This window comes from Coccomyxa subellipsoidea (genome assembly GCF_000258705.1).
Source record: "Coccomyxa subellipsoidea C-169, whole genome shotgun sequence".
Classification (NCBI taxonomy): Eukaryota; Viridiplantae; Chlorophyta; class Trebouxiophyceae; family Coccomyxaceae; genus Coccomyxa; species Coccomyxa subellipsoidea.
Window position 1 is genome coordinate 754023 of NW_005178025.1, and position 17761 is coordinate 771783.

General features: G+C 55.3%; 2 protein-coding genes across 2 annotated transcripts; both read right to left on the reverse strand.

Annotated features, from left to right (window-relative positions):
- Positions 1-1141: 1141 nt before the first annotated feature.
- Positions 1142-4565, reverse strand: COCSUDRAFT_19236 (kinesin-domain-containing protein; the record flags this gene model as incomplete). The annotated part of the gene is made up of 7 exons (XM_005644146.1): positions 1142-1318; positions 1591-1844; positions 2143-2332; positions 2818-2958; positions 3336-3487; positions 3800-3982; positions 4451-4565. Coding segments are annotated over 7 exons (1212 nt in total), but the record flags the coding sequence as incomplete, so codon positions are not given.
- A 3673-nt stretch (positions 4566-8238) lies between these two features.
- On the reverse strand, positions 8239-17611 carry COCSUDRAFT_67744 (hypothetical protein). The gene is made up of 20 exons (XM_005644147.1): positions 17331-17611; positions 17113-17211; positions 16862-16973; positions 16594-16753; positions 16273-16408; positions 15613-16152; positions 15297-15449; positions 15014-15142; positions 14013-14742; positions 13740-13845; positions 13237-13411; positions 12788-12891; positions 12352-12472; positions 11925-12080; positions 11152-11379; positions 10559-10646; positions 9979-10190; positions 9565-9603; positions 9269-9467; positions 8239-8886 (listed from the first exon to the last, which is right to left on the reverse strand). The coding sequence occupies exons 1-20, from the start codon at positions 17358-17360 to the stop codon at positions 8723-8725; spliced, it is 3681 nt and encodes a 1226-aa protein (XP_005644204.1). The 5' UTR covers positions 17361-17611; the 3' UTR covers positions 8239-8722.
- Between the last annotated feature and the right edge of the window lie 150 nt (positions 17612-17761).

Here is a 17761-nt window from a genome sequence, read left to right on the forward strand (position 1 = left end):
CTGCAGCATGTAAATGGATTGCATGGTGTAAGCACCTTGTAGTCGGAGGGTGAGGGGCTTTGAGATTATGGATTGGAGTAGTGCCGTGCCCCATTCACAACACCCTGTTGTCAACGTCATGTCAGGATGAAATGGTTCTAATTCACCCCAATCATATGGATCTAAAAACGACTGCAATTGGACGTCAAGGAGTGGGCACCTTGGGGTCGGAGGGTGAGGGGCTGGCGGAGGGCGAGCGCAGCCGAGAGAAGTCGAGTGAGAGGCTGGCGGCCGGCGTCCTGCCCTGGCTCGGCAGTGGTGGCGTGCCACTGCTCCCAAACGGCGACGGCCCCGCCTCGGCCGCTGCCTGGCTCTGCGCTTCCATTGCCGCCTGCCGCATGCACAGACACTGATTTTACACTTAGCCCATGTGATTTCAGGCGATTTGGTGATTGAGCTGCACATGCAGGGCAATAAATCAATCGCCCAAATGATTTCTCATGTCATGTAAGACTTATTAGGTTCAACTGGATCCCAGGGTCCACAGTATCGATCTCTCTGTGTGAAGGTACTCTCTTACTAAGTATGGTCCCAATGTGCCAGGGCTTTGTGTTTGAGAGAGTTTGTCTCTCTGGGCGGCATGGCTGGGAAGGCGCGTGTCGGGAAGCTCCTGTCAAGTGCCTGGACACATGAAATTGTCTGCTTACCTAAGGCCAGAGAATTACACAAACATCATGAAGGGTGGATGAGAGAGGGTTCACCCTGAGCTGCGCGAGTTCGCGCTCGGTGTTTTCGCGGGCGGCGCGCTCGGCCGCCAGCTCCTGCTGCAGCGCCTGTGCCTCCTCCGCAGCATTCCTTGCATCCTCTGCAAACCGCTCCACCTGTGCACCAAACACTTGCTCTAACCGTTTTACTATCATTCGACATAAGGGCATTGCACAGGAAATCACAAGCATCTGCCAGGCAGCGGGTGGTGTTATAAAAAGAGCCAAGGCAGCAAGCTGCATAGTACCCACGATGATCGCTTAAATGTGGAAATCTTCAGGATGTGGATGGGCAAGTCAATCGTTAGCAAGACAGCGGTGTTCACAACCCTCCCATATGCAGCAAGGCAAGTGTCAATATGTCACGGGTGGGTGGGGCGCGTGAGGTGAGGGGTGAGTCAGCGGTGAGTCACCTCGCGGGTGGCGCGCTCGGCCTCGCGTTCCTGGCGGCGGGCGGCCTCCTTGGCCTCAAAGATGGCGCCCGACTCCACGTTTTTCTTGGCAGCCCCAAGGCTTATCTCGCTCACGCGGGACCCGAATCCCAGCGTGCTCACGCTCTCCCCGTAGCTCGACTCCTGCATGTGTGCATGCATCCTCCTGTCAACTCTTGACTTTTGCAATCTGAAAGAAAACACCAGATCAAGAAGAGATATCGCTGGAACAACCTCATGCACTCTCCAAGCAGAATATTGACTCAGTCTTTATTGCCCTTGTTGCACTGATGTGTGCTTCTGGATATTTCTGTAATGCTTTATCTCGGGGCTGCAAATGTCCACGTTATACATTCGAGTCAAGTTTGCATGCGCTGAAATTGGCTTTTCTAGCCTCCAAATTGAGCGCCCGGCACTGCAAATGGCCTATGATTTCGTTTTAAGGTGCGTGCCTCGGGCGCGATGTGGATGAACATCATGGCCTTGGCCTGGCCGCAGAGGGAATCCTGCAGCAGCTGCGTCAGCTTGGAGTTGCGGAAGGGCACGTGCTTCGCGTCGCGCGCTGCCAGAGCCGCCATCACATCTCCCAATGCACTTAGGCTGCGGTTGATGTGCTTCGCCTCCTCCAGCCGCTCCCCTGTCGCCTCGCTCTTGCCCACCCGCTCGCTGCCTGCGCCATGTATTGCCCACCCATTGCTCACAAGCGAGCTCCGCAAAGTGTCTTCGAATTCGTCCAGAGCAGGATTGACAGCACCGTTCGAGTTGCCCTTCTGCAGTAAGTACAGCTGCCCATTCTCTGCATGAGCTCTGACAGGGGCGAATTGAAAATTGCAGTAGGAAATGTTGCAGTCAAAAGGCTTTTGACGTGGTGGGCCAGGGTGCCAAACAAGACAAGTTCTCGCTCAATCTTGGTGGGGTCGGACGAGGGTTCTGCTGAGGCAGGGGGCAGATAAGCAGGGAGCGCGCACCGGCAAGGTCGATGAGGTGGAGGCAGCCGTGGGAGCGCTGGCCGGTGACGTGGGAGACGCCGTCCACGATGACGGTGAGCACGGAGTGGGAGCGGCTGCTGCGCTCGTTCATCTTGGTCTCGGCCACCGCCCGGTTGCGCGCGCCGATCTCCATCACCTCCAACACTTCTTCTCGACTCCCCACATCCACCTGCGGGCACCGCAGCCACCAATGAGCCCTCTATGTTATTGTCATTATTCATGTCACACCCTGTTCCTTCCAATATGCAAGGTGCGTGTTCAGAAAAGCTGCAGGTAAAGTCCACCTTGGGGCACAAGCAAGCCAACTTGTCATTCCAAGCCCATCCAAGGAAAAGTAGCTGGCCTGCAAGCCGAGGATATGTTTCAAATTCTAGCCGCGCAGGGAGATTCATGTGAACCTGAAGGGAAAACTCCTTCGGCCCCTAGGGAATGAGATGGGCCCGGTCTGGAGCCCTCGCCATCGCAGAGAGTTGGCGACGCGTGCTTTCTCAAGCCACAGGAACTGGAACTGTCGCAGCAGCCATGCATATCTGCAGGCCATGCCGGTGGGGGACGTTGTACAAGTCTCGAGGCTAGCAAGCCAAGTAATGGCGGCATTGTGGTCTGGTCATAGGAGGAAGACAGGTTCTGCGCGGGGTGAATGGATGGGCGCACCTGGATGGCGTCTGGGACGTTGAGGCCGGAGCGCTCGGTGTTGCGGATGTCCAGGCGCTTGCCGGAGCGGCTGGTGTCCAGCAGGTCGCGCAGCTGCTCGTTGTATATCTCCAGCAGCTGCACGCGCACGCTGTACTCCGCCTGCACAATACATTGCACACAACAGCCTCAGTCTTTATTCTGCTTGCACTGATCCTTGATCTCAGCGACTTCCTCCTGCGTACCAACTCCCTGCTCATGCTGTGCCACCTCAGGACTGAAGGCAGAAGGCCCTGCTCATGTGCTTAGTGGACATCTCCGTTGCTCGCGCACTTGAGCAGCCGCGGCGATCAGACATGCCATGTCTTGACCTCCAGAGAAGATTGTGGCAGTACTCACTGTCGCAGCATTCCCGCATGCACAAGAAGGTGACTCAAAGAGTGGATCTCCGTCTCCATGGTGATATTATCCAATAGGATACATGTGGTGCAGTATGTGGGCAGAGGGGGTGTAATGAGGGCAGATGTGGGAACTGTCACCTCGCCGCGGCGCTGCTCGTTGATGGAGAAGAGGTCGTCGAGGGCGCGGAAGTTGATGCCGCGGCCGTCGCAGCCCTCAACGTCGCTGCCCGCCATCGTGTGCGTCTTGCCGCTGCCCGTCTGACCGTACGCGAATATGCACACGTTGTACCCTGCGCCGAATCGGTCTCAAATTATAGGTTAGTTAGTTACAAGTAGAGTATAAGTAAAGTTATAAGTAGATTTTGTATATCACCTTGGTGGATTCTGTAAAAGGCCATGCCTTGCACATCGCTCTGGGTGCTTTATACATGCATCACTTTATAATGATGCATGAGTGGGGCGCTTTGATTGTATTGACTATCAAGATAAGTCCAAGCTGAACCCCATTATGTTGTCTATATTGTGCTCAATGTCTCCATCATGTCGTCTATACAAGTCTTGGTGCATGGGGGGGTCTTTGGTGATTGAAAAGAGGGGAGCACCGTCGAGGACAGAGCGAATGAGGGCCTTGGTGTCCTCGTAGACCTCCTCCTGCGTGCTGTCGCAGCCAAAGACCTTGTCGAATTTGTACAGCTTGCGAGGGCCGCCCCGCGGATTGTACACCGCCAGCTCACCCTCCTCGCCGACCTCGCTGCAACCTGTTGGCAGGATACAATACCCCGGCTCTGTCACCGCAAGTTCTGTTCTCACTGCACCAAATGTGGCAGGGTGTGCTATATCTGGTGTCCCCTATATCTGGTGTCTTGGATTTGAACTATCTGAGCATCATCAAGAAACAACTTTGACACTGAGTAGACAGACCGCCTCACAGGCTACCATTGCAACTTGTCCATAGCCAAGTGAGCGGCCAGTGACTTTTGCAAAGAGAGACACTTCAGAAAGGCACGGAGCTAGATCGAGCTGTGCATGCATGGTTGTGTCAAACGGCGCATCCTCAGCCTATTCTGGCAAATGTTCACCAAAAAATGGCATGACCTAGCCAGGCGTGTCTTCGCATCCCTGGCTTCCCTACCAGGTGCTCTCATGTCTGGCAGGTCATGCTGGCACCTTAGGATCCAGTGGATCTCAAAGAAGAAAAAAAGGGTGGGTGAGGGGCCTGCCTGGGGAGGGGTCGCCGGTGGCGCCGGGCGGACGCACACGGCAGAAGACACGGATGTTGCCCTTGAGGTCTTGCACCTCGTTGTAGAGGCGGTAGTTCTCCTCCACCGTCGCCCGGTACTTCTCCGCTATCGCCGTCAGGTGATCCACCTGCACTTTTCCACACAGACCCCTCAAAGAGCAGACCCCTGTCTCTGGCCCCTCTGCACATTGGCTTTTCTCTGGCTTTGAGTGAACAGATGACCTCAAGTTGCGAGTCTGCTGGAAGATTAGGACCACTTTGACCTGCCATAAAGCTGTCTATAACCCTGTTGACTGCATGGCTTCCAAACAATACTGGCAGGCACTTTGTGGAACCTAGGAGGTATGCATCACTTTGACTGGCATGCAGCTCTCATCGGCCAGATCAGCATGCAAACCTTTCTGCCTGCATGCACGACTCGCACTGGGCGAATGGTTCCTTGGGCACCAAAAGCGGCAGGCCGAGCATCGCCATATGGCAGACCCTCAGAATTCACATCCAAATGAAGAAATCGAGCGAGAACAAGGGCTGTGGCGCGTGCCTGCCCCTTCATGTCCTGCCACTGGGCGCGCATGGAGTCGCACTCGGTCTCGCGCTGCTGCAGGGCGGCCCACTGCTGCTCCTGCTCCTCGCGCAACCGCTGCTCCTGCGCCTCCAGATGCGCCTCCCACTCCGCCTCCCGCGCCCTCATCGCCTCCAGCTCAGCCCGCTCCTCGTCCCCCATGCCTGCTTGTGCGCCATTAAATTCTGCCATCATCAAGACAGTCCCGATAGGCAAGAAAACTGCCCCCATGCAGCTCCTCACTGATTTTTTTGATGACTTCAATGTAGGCAGGAAAGTGGTGCTGTCCACTGGCCTCATGCACTCGGTCATTGACAGCTCCCTTAAGCTTCCCAGCCCATCACCAGGAGATTTTGTTGGCGCCTGCCTGCCCAATAATGTGTCAGCAATCCTGGCAGAGCGCATGCTCCTGGCACATTCTACTGCAACGCATGCTTTGAGAGCACATGGAGCAGATCGGCAAGAACTTGGTATACCTAGAACGAGAATGTCAAACATCAATTATGCGCAAGGGGTGCGCACCCGGGTGCGGCTCTGGCGCGGGCAGCATGCGCGAGGTGTTGGCCAGGGCGGCCTCCGCGCCTTGGAGCCGTGACAGCAGCTCTGCCGCCTGAGCCTGCGCCTCCTTCACCTCGTGCTCCTTCTTCAGCAGCCGCTTCTCATACTCCTGCGCAACGACAAAGCCCCACATTCAGACCCAGTCCAGCAAACAATATATCTGCTAGGGGCCTCCCCGCATGCTTGCCTTGCAAGGCCCTCGAGCATGTTTATGTGTCTCCTCTGTGAGGGGATATACTCTCTTCAACCAAGAGTTGTATGTGCTGCTGGCCCATGTCCTTCTTCCATTTGGAACTGTTCATGGGTGGCCCCATATAGAGAGGAACGATGATATGCTTGCACTTAAACACTAGAGAGTTGTGCAAGTCACCTGAGTTAGGCTGCTGAGAAGGGTCTCCAGGACGGGCCCCACGGCTTCCAGAGCAGTGTCTGGCGACCCAAGATTCCCCAGGCTGCCGCCAAACCTGCACAAACCGCCCCATGCAGCCTTTCATTTTTTTTGACCCAGAAACAGGACACCTGAATCCATATTCCTGCAAGGGTGCCGCAAGGGAAGGGCTGGAAAGGCCTGCTGGCCACAGTTGTATGCTGCCATGCAGGTGTCATCGCATCTCTGCTTTTCCTTCCCATTAGATAATGTCTTGTTCAGCTCTTCAAGCTGGCACTCAAGTGTCGAGTGGAGTAGGGGCACTCTTGCTGGCAAGGTGCCTGGGTGTGACCTGGAGGGCGCGGCGTGCTGGGGCGTGCTCAGGCCGTCGCACATGCGCTCGCGCAGCATGGAGGTGCACTGCTGCATGAGCTTGGTCACGCCATTTGCCTTCGCCACCCCCTGCACCTGCGGCTTGGCCGCCCCGCTCCCCGGGCCGCCCCCAAAGTAATGCTGCGCACACAGCCGCACGATGCCTCAGCCCTGAAATTGTCAGTCTGTCAGTCTTGACTGTTCGGGTGCTGTTGCGCACACAGCCTTGTCTCTTTTAGTATGTGCGCCGCATGATAACGGCAAACCCCCGAGATCCTCCTCAAGACAGCCTTTGCGCCACAATGCCAATGCAAAAATGCTGCACAACACGGTAGTTAAATGACAGGAAAATTGCAAGCCTTTGACGACCAATGAATAGGGCAAGGGTGGTTGCGGCACCTGTTGCACTGCCTGGTAATTGAATTCGGGGGTTGCTGCACCGGGCGTGGACTGTCGGCCGCCCAGCTTGAACGGCTGGTGCCCGCTGACGTCCGGCGTGCTCTGCCGCGGCGACAGGATGAACGGCCGCCTCGGATTCTTCGCATTGTCGTCCATCTCGGTCTCGTAGATGCGCCGCAGCGTCAGCAGACACTCCACGACACGAGGCCTGCATGCGGACACCTCAGTCATGCGCTCAGCTCTGCATGACTCCCAGGAAGGGAACTTGTAAATAAGCGATCTATCCAAACACAGACAGGATGCCTGGTACTAATGTTTCGAATCCCTTCGCCTCCAGAACGCCGCTAGGCTTGAGAAACAGCATGCATGCAAGCGAGGTAAAAAACACTCCCTTGCTGTACATGCAGGTTGAGGAAGGAGTCACGCAAGGTGCAAGGGGCTTGCCTGTCCTCCAGGCCGGTGCTCTCAATGTCTGAGGAGGAGAAAATTGCTGAGGTTGGGAACTCCAACTTCTGCAGGGTGTCGATGAAATTGACCACATTCTCCTTGGACCTTATGACCTCGTCCGTGGTGCTCTTGGTGTCATGCAGCTCATAGATCTGCAGCACACCATGAGCAGGTTCATTTCGTACAGCAGGTCAACATTTTACCCAAATAATATAGCGTGGAAGGCCCATCAGGAGGGCCATACTTGAGAAAATGGGCCCTGGGAACCACCTTTGGAAAGATGCCTGGCCTGAGGATGTTGAGTATTTTACACAGGAGAACGCCATCGCGCAGAGCACCCCTCAGCGCGGTGTCTGAGGACGTGGGCAAGGCCACCCCTGTCAAGGATTCCACCCATTCAGCTGCTGCTCGCCTTCTTGCTGCAGCCTGCGCAGCCTTGCTCTGACTGCTGGACGATACGGCATATGGTAGTGTTGATGTCCGTCTTTGTATCAACGCTTCTCGCGCAAGCTGCTGAGCTCGCTGTTTCTGAGTGGGGCTCTTGACTTCTGCATGCCCTTCCTCTGCGTATCTGGGAGATTCCACTCCAAAATCTGGTGGCGTATTCTCCTTCTGCGGTAATACAATAATATCACATTCAGGCTTGCTTCAATTCTCAGAATTATCATGTCGGAAGCAGGACTGGGACTAATCTTTAAACTTGCCGTGAATGGACTCAGTCTCCCTTGCGATTTCCGGGGGCTGCTGCTCGCTCCATGTGAGATACGAGATGGCATGTCAAGCCATTCTGTCGAGCAATCAAGCTGGGGTAGAATGTCAAGTTGAAAGTTGTTGGACATGGTCACATCTAGCTATATACTTCTGATTTTGAAGAGTGTCATTAGCAGATTCTCGACATCACAAAGACTTCCGCAACAATTCGTAGCATCCGCTAGTCTTTCACAAGCAGAACGACAATGCATGCGAGGAAGGTTTGGGTTCGTCGAAGGGACATTACAAAATTCAAGAGTGAGGCTTTCCAGGAACGCCACAGGAGACAGCTTCCAATCTGCATCAGAACGCAATGCAGGGCAGATGGCATTGTGCTGCACAATTTGTGCATCCTTACAAGATTGCTTCACGCACCATTACAATGAGCTTTCAACTTTGCAGCTGGAGGTCCTGATGTACTAAAGATAATAGTCATCCCATGCAATTTGTCAAAAACCGCACAACCTGAACGGCAGGAATTTCTTGAAGTATATCAAATACTTCTTTCAAAAACAATGGATCCAGGTGCATGCATGTAAGGATCATGATAATATATAGGCGCTTGTCCCAGCACCGCTATTCCAGCTCAGACAAAATCATCTACGACACCGCACAGGGCCCCGAGGCCCTGGGATTCAGAAAATCTTTTAGACAAGTACATCATTGTACAAGCAGGTCTGGCCTGTTACGCCGAGATTCTAGAAACGCTCATCTGCTAACAATAGCATGTTTGAAGTTAGATCACATCTGAGCAGCCTTCACCACAGACAAAAGGCTGGCCCATGGGCCTCTTTTTCAGGGCCTCGATTTTAGAACGAATAAGCGGCCACTCATCTCTTCGAGCGCTGCTGGCTGTGGTAGGGCCTGCCATGCCTGCCCCTGTTGTACCTGGTGTGGTTGGTCTGGCCCCTTACTCCCATGGTCATGCCTCGGCCAGCTGCTACGGGCTTGGGCTGCTCAGCGTTCCCTGGCAACGCTCCGGGCGCCATCCCCACTGCACACAGCGAGCCACATCCTTAGAATTTCTGCCAGAGCTTCTTGTAAGACCATTTCATCCTAACGCACCAAACAAGCAAGCCCGTCAAACATTCATACCCAGCTTTACGCAAGACTTGGTAGTTCCACTTTTCACTCCTGACCGACAACCATGTAGCAAGGCGCACAACCATATCGAAATTCTCCCAGGAAAATTGACGGCATAGACATGGTCTTTGCGCAAAAGCATCTCCTACCCGACCTCTTCCCCAGCCAATTTCTTCCATAGGTGGCTATTGGCCGAAGAGTCCAACAGCCACGTTCTCTAGGCCAACCTTGCAGCGGATGCCCAAGAGGACCAGTGCAAGGTCTCAACGGCCGGGGAAGGCAGAGGGCAGCACCTTTGCCGTTGCCGTACTGCAGGAGGTATTTGTAACGGTCGGGCATGTTGCGCAGCTCCTTGAACTCCTTCCTTTTGCCGGTGCGCAGGGACTTCATGATGTCGGTGCAATTGATCATGTTGGCGTCCACCAGTTTGCCCACCTCACCATCGTACTGCCGTGTGTGCGCCAGGTGCAGCGCCTCCCGCTGCCCGTTCAACTGCGTGTGAGCCCGGAAAGGCTTTCAGTCATCTTCACAATATTGCCGATCCTGCCTGTGTTGTGCTGTGACTGGCCTGTTGGAAAGGAGGGCCAACCCACAGCGCCACTTTTAGCGCCTCCCACGGCCCGTTCAGCTGCGAGCAAGCCCGGGCAAGAACACAATTACCACGGGCAAGCTCACAGTTACTTCTTCAGATTCCTGAGCATATTCACTCCATGTCTCGAATGGAAAGCAGACAAAGGGCGACCAATTTTCTCTGCAGTATGAATGCTACCCTCGTGCGATGTTTGCGCATGGGTTACAAGACGACTGCCATCACATCTGAAGGCTGCTGGCAAAGTTGGGAACCACGACAGTGTGGCCTCTGTTTTGCACAAACTTCAAGAGACACGCCAGAGACCTCAGAGACCCAATCTATGATCTCTTGAGGTATGACGGTGTCCCTTGTTTTGTCAAAAGGACTTCAGAGGCAGAGCGAGGTGTTCGGTAAGCACAACAAGCAGCGCACCACAGCCTGCAGATCCAGGCGCTCCTCGGTGCCGCGCTCGAGCAGGTTGCGCAGGCGCTGCGCGTACCACTCCTCCAGCGAGCGCGGCCGCTCAATCTTTACTAGCAGCGGCGCGCCGGCCGGGGCGGCCGGCCCGTTGCCGCGGTCGTCGCGCTTGAACACCGTGAACAGCGCCGAGTCGTGCATCGCCTGCCAGCACTCGCGGGGCAGCCCTGCGCACAGCAGAGCCCGTACTTAGTCAAGTGCATTTATTGTCCCGCAGACCTGTCATGACCTGCACGCACGCATGCATGCATGCATGCATGCATGGCTGAGGTGATGAAGCTTGAGGCTGAGGGGGTCAGGGGATGAGGGGGCCCAGTCGTGCTCACATGGCCTGATGAAAATAATTGAGCTGTCATGACAATACTGTACGCGATGATGACATCAGTCAAAGGACAATGCAACGTTATTCACAGCAGGGGGGTGATCCCCTTTATTGAGGAGAACACTCATTGAAATCTCCTCAATGACTCGTATGGAGCATGCATTGTGACTGCTCTCATGCAAAGGCTGAAGGTGCAAGGGGTTGAAAGCGCACCCATGTCGAGCATGTGTGACTGCAGCGGGCGGGGGGAGCCGGCCATGATGTAAACCATCTCGTCCAAGTCCCCCTTCAGCAGCTCCACCTGTGCACAGATATAGATGCAGTTTTTGCCACTTGCTGTTTCGGATGCTGCTTCACAGGCAGCAATCCATGGAGAGGCGCGTCACAGCTACACTTTTTGTTTTGTGGACTCCACCCAAGCCCAGAGACGTGCGAATCACCCTCTCGAGCACCCGCAGCAGACGCAGGCAAGCACGTAAAGAGCATAGAAGCAGGGCAAGGTTGCAAATAGTTCGGCAGCACCCTGATGAGGACCACACGGACCCCAGTGATGCATGTCAGGTCTTGTTCCTCTGGCGGACACAAAGAGAGGCAAGGCACCTCACCACAATGCAAAGCATGGTAAGCTTCAACAACCTTAAATCTCAAAATCAAGTGACTGAAAGAGACCCCACAGACCGAGCCAGTGTCTTCCAGAATCCATGCCTTGCATGTCATGTACTAGCCTACCCTACTTACAGGTCATCTGAGGCCTTAGGGTTCAGGGGAATACAAAGCAGGGCAGGAGGGCGGGGGCGGGGGGGCACCTGGTAGGGGTCCTGCAGGCGGATGAGGGCGACCCCCCGGGTCTTGCCGGTGACCGGATCGCGGGGGACCTTCACGTCGCGCGCCCCCCACTGCTCAAACGCGCTGCGGATTATCTGCGGGTCCGCCAGCGCTGGGGCGCCGATGCCCTTCACAAATAGCCATGGCGTCTTGAGCGGCGGCGGCGGCGGAACCTGATCCTCGGCCGACACCTGATCCCCTTCCGCCTTCTGCAGGAACGTGGAAAGATGTGTCAGGCACTGCGCTCACACCTGGATTATGAAGATTATTGATTGGATTGGCAGGATGCACTTGAGAGTGCCTCCTGCAGGAGGAGGAACGCCCTCCTTCAGCCTCAGCCTTGTCTTTCATGCGGCCCCAGTGTTCGGATCTAAATGGCTGCCGCTGCCTTGATGCAGGACAAGCACAGATCATGAGCGAAACAAAAGCAATGCTGGAATGGCATGTCATATACAAGCAGATATCTGCTGCAGCCAATGTTATGGGGATTTATTATCCGCAGACTCTGCATTGATTGTGACAGTAATCGTTAGTACCGACCGACACGCCACACCTGCTGCTTAGTAGGTCCTGCGTGGGTTTGTAAGTGCAGGTGCTGGGAAAAAAGGCGCAGATACAAAGCTGTCGAGCCAGGTGACGGCATCACCGAGGCATGGATGATGTAAATTACCCCAATTAGATGTGATGCCCTATCAGCCCGCCGATGGGGCGATGGTCGACTCTTAAGGTGGCTTTTCATGCAATGCCAACTCACCTTCTGGTACATCCGCATGACCTCTGCCAGCTTGGCGGCATGCTGCTCCCGGTGCATGCACTTGCATGCGCGCGTGGCATTCTGCAGCCGCCGCCACTCCAGCGCCGGCTGGTACTCTATGCTGTTCGGCTGCGCAAAATGCGGCGCCACATAGATCTGCGCAAACAGCCCGAGCACTCAGACTCATTCCCTCTCGGCATATTACCTTCTCAGAAGCAACAAGCACAGGTCCTCTTTGAAGACCTTCCTTGACCGCAGTCAATAACAACTGGCAGGACGCCATGCTGCTTAGCTGCATGGTGATGTGAGTGGCCATGTGCTGTGGTGCTGATCAGCCCCAAAAAAAATGTGAGACAGCGATTAAATTCTGGGGTGCCAAAGGGCCCTTGTTAAAGGCAGGAGTATGGGAGGTGACAGTGTGTCTCACCCCCTGGACGAAGCCATAGCCGATGTGCTTGTCGAAGTCATCCTCGGTCTTCCTGGGGTAGTGCGCCAGCAGCGGCCTGGGGAGGGGGATTGAGGGAGTCCTCAGGTACAGGTTCTGCATCCTGCGCTCACAGGGCAACAACTCAGCGTGCTTGCAATGTGGTCTGTGGTGCTCCCGGGCCACAGGTGTCTTGTGTGTTACCGGCAATGCATATACACTTCAAGGCAGTCCTTCTCCCTATTTTGCGCTCGCACTGCCTTGCATGTCTTGCATCTCTCTTTTCTTAATTTGGCACCAACACATTGGACTGCACTCATTGCTGCAACTCCATCTTGCTTGCTTGGATCTGCGCATGTCATCCTGAGGAGTCCAAGGTTTGATAAGCAGTAGTAAAACAGGTTCACGCAGGTAAGCTGGATGTCAAAGAAATGCATACGTTGGGAGGTATTCTGCAGCATCCTGCGCGCTTGGGAAGATGACAGCTGCCCATCCGGCATGGCAGGGGTGGCCGTCCACCATCTCCATTGCAATCTCCACCCTCTGCAAACCACAGCCACTCCCTTCTTCAACACCTTGGCAGCTTCTCATGCCGGCCGTGGACAGCAGGTGATGTGCACAAGTGCTATTCATCATTCGAGAACCAATGAACATGGAAGTGCGGCGCCCATTTGTGTCTTGCTCTTCATGATTCTTGCTCTTCTCGCTGCCCATCTTGCCTTCATACTGGAGCAGTCGATACTGACACGATTCGCATGCCTGAAATCATCGCTCGCGGCGGCACCCCACCCAACTAGGTAGGGGCATGTACATGGAAGTTGGAGATGTCCACAGCAGTGTGCACAGGGTGCAGTATGGGGCCGTGTGACAGGGGTCATAGGTGCGCACAGAGAAGTCTGCCACAAAGGGTCTGAGGGCGGCCTCGAGCTCCTTGTTGGACCTCCACACTTGCCCGATGCCGTCCAGGCAGATGATGTTGCTGGGCCGCGCAGAGCCGGGCCTGGCGCCAGATGCCAGCCGCTTGATGGGCGGGAGAACTCGCACTTCCTCAGGCGTAACTTCCCTGCAGAAAGCGCGCCGCTATTTCAGCTCAATGACATCGTCTGCAAATTGGCAATCTTTTCAATGGACTCTGCTAAGCTTAGCAGTCCATTAAAGACAAGACTCGTTACATCTGAGCCTGGTCCTGGATGCAGTCTACTCCTCCTAGCAGGTCCAACTGAGCGAAACTGACAACTTTATATCTCCCTACACTCCTCGGCCTTCATTTGAGCTGGAGAGCCCTTCGGCAGCAGGGACAAGAGAGCGGATAAGAGACTCCAGTCTAGTAACTGAGGAGCTATCTATGTTTCACAGCAGCCAGACATAATGCGCGGGGTAATAAGGCGCACCGTTCAGGGGATCTGCTGCGCCTCTTGCGGCCGGAGGTCTTTGCTCTGCGCGCCAGCTGCTCGTCCAGCATGTGGGGAGGCAAGTCCTCCACCATCTGCACATCGCCTGCAGCAGTCATGACCCACCACTTCAGATTGCGGCTCCTCCCCATATTTTCATTGAACATATCACAGGGGACCACCGCTGGACATCGATGCTCTGTCATGAGAGATAGGGAGGAAACAGATTCCAGATGAGTTCTGATGACATGCAATGATCAAGGAGAGTCACACCAGCAGGGTCGCTCCGAGGCCAGCCAGGCTCCTGTTGGCTCTGCGCAATTGCAGGCTGTGGCATGGGCACAATGCCCTCACCACGATTCGTCCTCAGTCGGGGGTCAGAGGGCAGCCGCCATGCCGGCTGGAACGGCGACGCGGCATGAGACGGGCCCGCTGATGTCATCGGCGCTGAGGTGGCCGGGGGGCCCGCACCAGGCATGGCATCAATGCCCAGAGAACGGGAGCTCAGCCGCTGCTCCAGACTGGCCTGCCTGTGCCCCAGCAGCATCTTCTTGCCGCCGATCTCCGTCACCTTCTGTTTTTCCGCCCCCCTCGGTGTGTCTGGCAGGGCCTCCTCCTCGCCCCGCGCCTGTGCGGCCCTGCCGGCCGCCCTCTTTGCGTACGCGTCAAGACCCGGTGTTTCGGGATCTGCGGGCTGTTTCACGGCCTTGCCGGCCCCCTTCTTTGCGTGTGCGTCAAGACCCGGCGTGTCGGGGTCTGCAGGCTGCTTGGCGGCCGGCCTGGCAGCCGCCTTTGCAGCGTCGGCCTGCCGTTGCTGCCGCTGCTGTTGCTGCTGCTGCTGCCTCTGCTGCTGGCGCTGCTGCGTCGGGCGAGAGGGGCCTGCCTGGTCTGCAGCCGCGCCTGCCTTCTCTTTCTGGGCGGCTATCCATATGTCATTCAGTTGGTCCTTGTGAGTGCTCCTGAATTTGCGGAGGGAGTCGATGTCGCGATGCGGCAGCAGCGTCTGCATGCCATCACAATGAAGCTCAGTAAGGCTGCTGTGGCAAGCTTGCAAGGTAGTTGTACAGAGCATACACAGCACTTGTCGGTCTTCAAGCCATTGATGAGCGCTCCTCAAAATGCCTGAGGTGCAGGACCCAAGACATGCATTAGGCTCTATTTTTTTGGACAACACTTTTGCCAGAGACGGAGTATGAGCCTGTAATATCTACCGGCGGGAATGTGGTTTTGGAAGCAATGAAAGTGTGACTCACCATAGCCAAGTGTTTTCTGACATTCACAACGGTATCGTTGTCGTAGGCCACACACTTGGCTTCTATGCTATATAGCATCTCAGTTTCCTCCTCACTCCATGATGCCCCCTTCACAGGGTCCAGTGGCTTCCAGCCCTCCGCCTCAATCACCTGGTAGAAGACAACAGTGCTTCAAAATTCCACCTCTCCTGCTTAAAGTAACCCCTCTGTCATGCCATCCTGTGCAGGTGCACTTAGTCTGTAATGGCAGTCTGTACAAAGACACATCATCTGAAGATGCGTTGGAATTAGTCAAAGGTCACACCTTCATGGCCTCCACAAGGTGAGGATTCTCGGCTTCCTGCCCTCTCTTTGGCTTCCCTGCGGGGTCCTTCTTCTTTACCACCTTCTTTTGCAGGCCTTGAGGAGCACCTGCCCCTGCCTTCGCCGCAGGTGCCCCAGCCTTTGCCACAGCCTCCTGCCAGACACAATCAGACATCAGAAAGTCCTGCGTCATGCCCACCGACCAGAAAGAGATCACACAAGTCTCTCTGCGAGCTAGATTGGAAAGAAAAAGATGGAAAGCAAACACACTTCCCAGCCAAGATGACGGCATGATTACAAGGGCAATTGAGAGCCACCTTTTTGGCCTTAGCAGCGCCTGTGGCGGCAATTGTCGGCCGTCCAGGCTTTGCCGGCGGCCGCTTTGGCCATGCCCCGGCTGCTGCCCCCTCGTTTGGCGTCGCTGGTGCTGCTTTTCCCGCCTCTGGAATCACTGCCTCTGCCCCTATCGCAGTGGCCTCTCCCAGCGGATCCAACTCAGCCGCTGCTGCTGCTGCCGCACCGCTCCCCTTCCTCAGCAGAGCCGCCTTGTCCCCCTTGGCCTCCTTGTCAGCTGCCCAGGTGGCCTCCTTCACCTTTGCATCTCCCCTCTCACTCCCCTGCTGGCCTGCACCCTCCTGATCTGCGCCCACCTTCAGCTTCATTTTGAGGTTGGGCTTCTCAGGGGCCTGCCGCCCGCTCGGCCCTGCAGGCTGGCTCGGCCCTGCCTCTGAGGCAGCGCCGGCGGCCGCAGCAGCGCCATCGTCTGAGGTGGTCTCGCTGCCGAATGCTGACAGCTGTGCCGCCCTCTTCTTGGCCCTCTGCTGCTCCAGCTCACGCTGTTTCTGCTCAAAGATGTCCTGCACCATGCTCGCACTCTTTCATGACAGGGACTAGCTGACACTGCAATTACTCTACTCAGAGAAGGACAGGAGGTGGTGAAGTGAAGGAAATTGATGGGGGTGTGCCGCAATGTTCACCTTGGAGACCCTGGTGTCCAGCTGTGAAAGGGGTGGCGAGGGGCGCGGCGCTGTCCGCTCATCAGCAGCCCCATCAAAGCTTTTCATGTGCATCTTGTTCCATATCCGATCCTTGTTGTGCCATTTCCTCCTTGTCCTGCCATTGATGCAGGATGCCCTTGGTATGGCTTCATCTTTTCAACATTTTCCACTTGCAGCAATCAAAGTGCCCATGCTTTTTTAGCCAGCATCATTTGGTTTTGTTGCTGCCTCAAATGCTGATTGGGTGAAGTCACTCGGAGCATATTTCCATGGCAGGCTGAAGGTCTATGTGGGGCACACCTGAGCCGCTTCTGCTGATCCTCGGGTTTATTTGACTGATCATAGGGGATTGTGACAAGGTCTCCATTAGAGGGAAAAAACACTACAAGCTCTGTGTCCCGGGTGATGTGCACATAGCCCTCCCACCATCCATCATCATACCAGCAGTCAACCGGCTCCCCTGTTGCATAAATAAGAACATCCCTCATTGAGTTTTCCCAGGCCAGTGTCCTGTCGGGGGCTTTACCCTGTGCACACAAGAAATTGACAACCACATCGTGGTGCGTACCGCAGATGCGCTCCTGCAGCGGTTTGGTCCTGCTGTCATCATTTGCATAGATGGGACGGAGACGTGTCAGAGACACTGTGTCTGTGTCCTTGTCGCCGTCATCAGTGATGAGCTGCAGGGGTGAATGGTGGTCAGGAATCACACAGTGGAGAAGGCGATTTCGGAACCCAGTGCGCAAGTACCTCTTCGCAACCAATTGTTACACTCTTAACGAAACTTTGTCCCCAACACATCATTCACTAGTGGCTTACCTCGTCATACTCCACTGTGCATCTATGCTTGTCTATCTGCGTGATGGTGGCTGTATACCAGGCACCCGCCCATCCCTGGTCGTCTGGGTCTTGCTGGACCTGTTTTCCCAAGAGTCACGCAGGGATGTCTAGCGTTACTCTGCTGTTCAGCTGCATGTGCTGTGCAGCCTTGGATTACTCATCAAACGTGCAATTGGGAATCGAGACATTGATTTTACCTCCACCCTGTCTCCGACTTTAGGAGGCATGGCCAAAGTGCAATCCACTGCTTGCTTCGCTGCAAGTCAAGTCACACGCAATGTGTGATCCTCCGAGGTGATCAGCACCCAAGGCCTGCCACGAATGAAGTTACGGGACAATTTGCTTGTGTGCTGGGCCCCAGACAATGAATGTTTCTACCCCACATAGACTCATGCCAGTTACATCAAAATCAACCTGGGCACTGCTGGCCCTGCAATTTTGACATAAGCAGAGATTAGAGCCTCTAAAACTAAATTTAGTGGATAATGATTGGGTTTTGCTCATCGACGAGGCTGTGTTTTCGTGAGATGGCCATCCCAAGAAGCCAGGGGTCGTTATGTTGGTGTTCCTTTCACGTGCTGGCGACATAGCATCACGTGCGCTTCCCATCGCTCCTTTCTTTCTTTCC

What these genes read in the sequence shown, in the direction of transcription:
- COCSUDRAFT_67744 (XM_005644147.1), bottom strand. Translation starts at nt 17,360, where the DNA reads ATGCCTCCTAAAGTCGGAGACAGGGTGGAG. An exon ending in CCTTTGTGGCAGACTTCTCT is followed by an intron (nt 12,892 to 13,236) that starts GTGCGCACCTAT and finishes TGTGGTTTGCAG; the next exon opens with AGGGTGGAGATTGCAATGGA. An exon ending in GCTGCAGAATACCTCCCAAC is followed by an intron (nt 12,473 to 12,787) that starts GTATGCATTTCT and finishes CTGTGAGCGCAG; the next exon opens with GATGCAGAACCTGTACCTGA.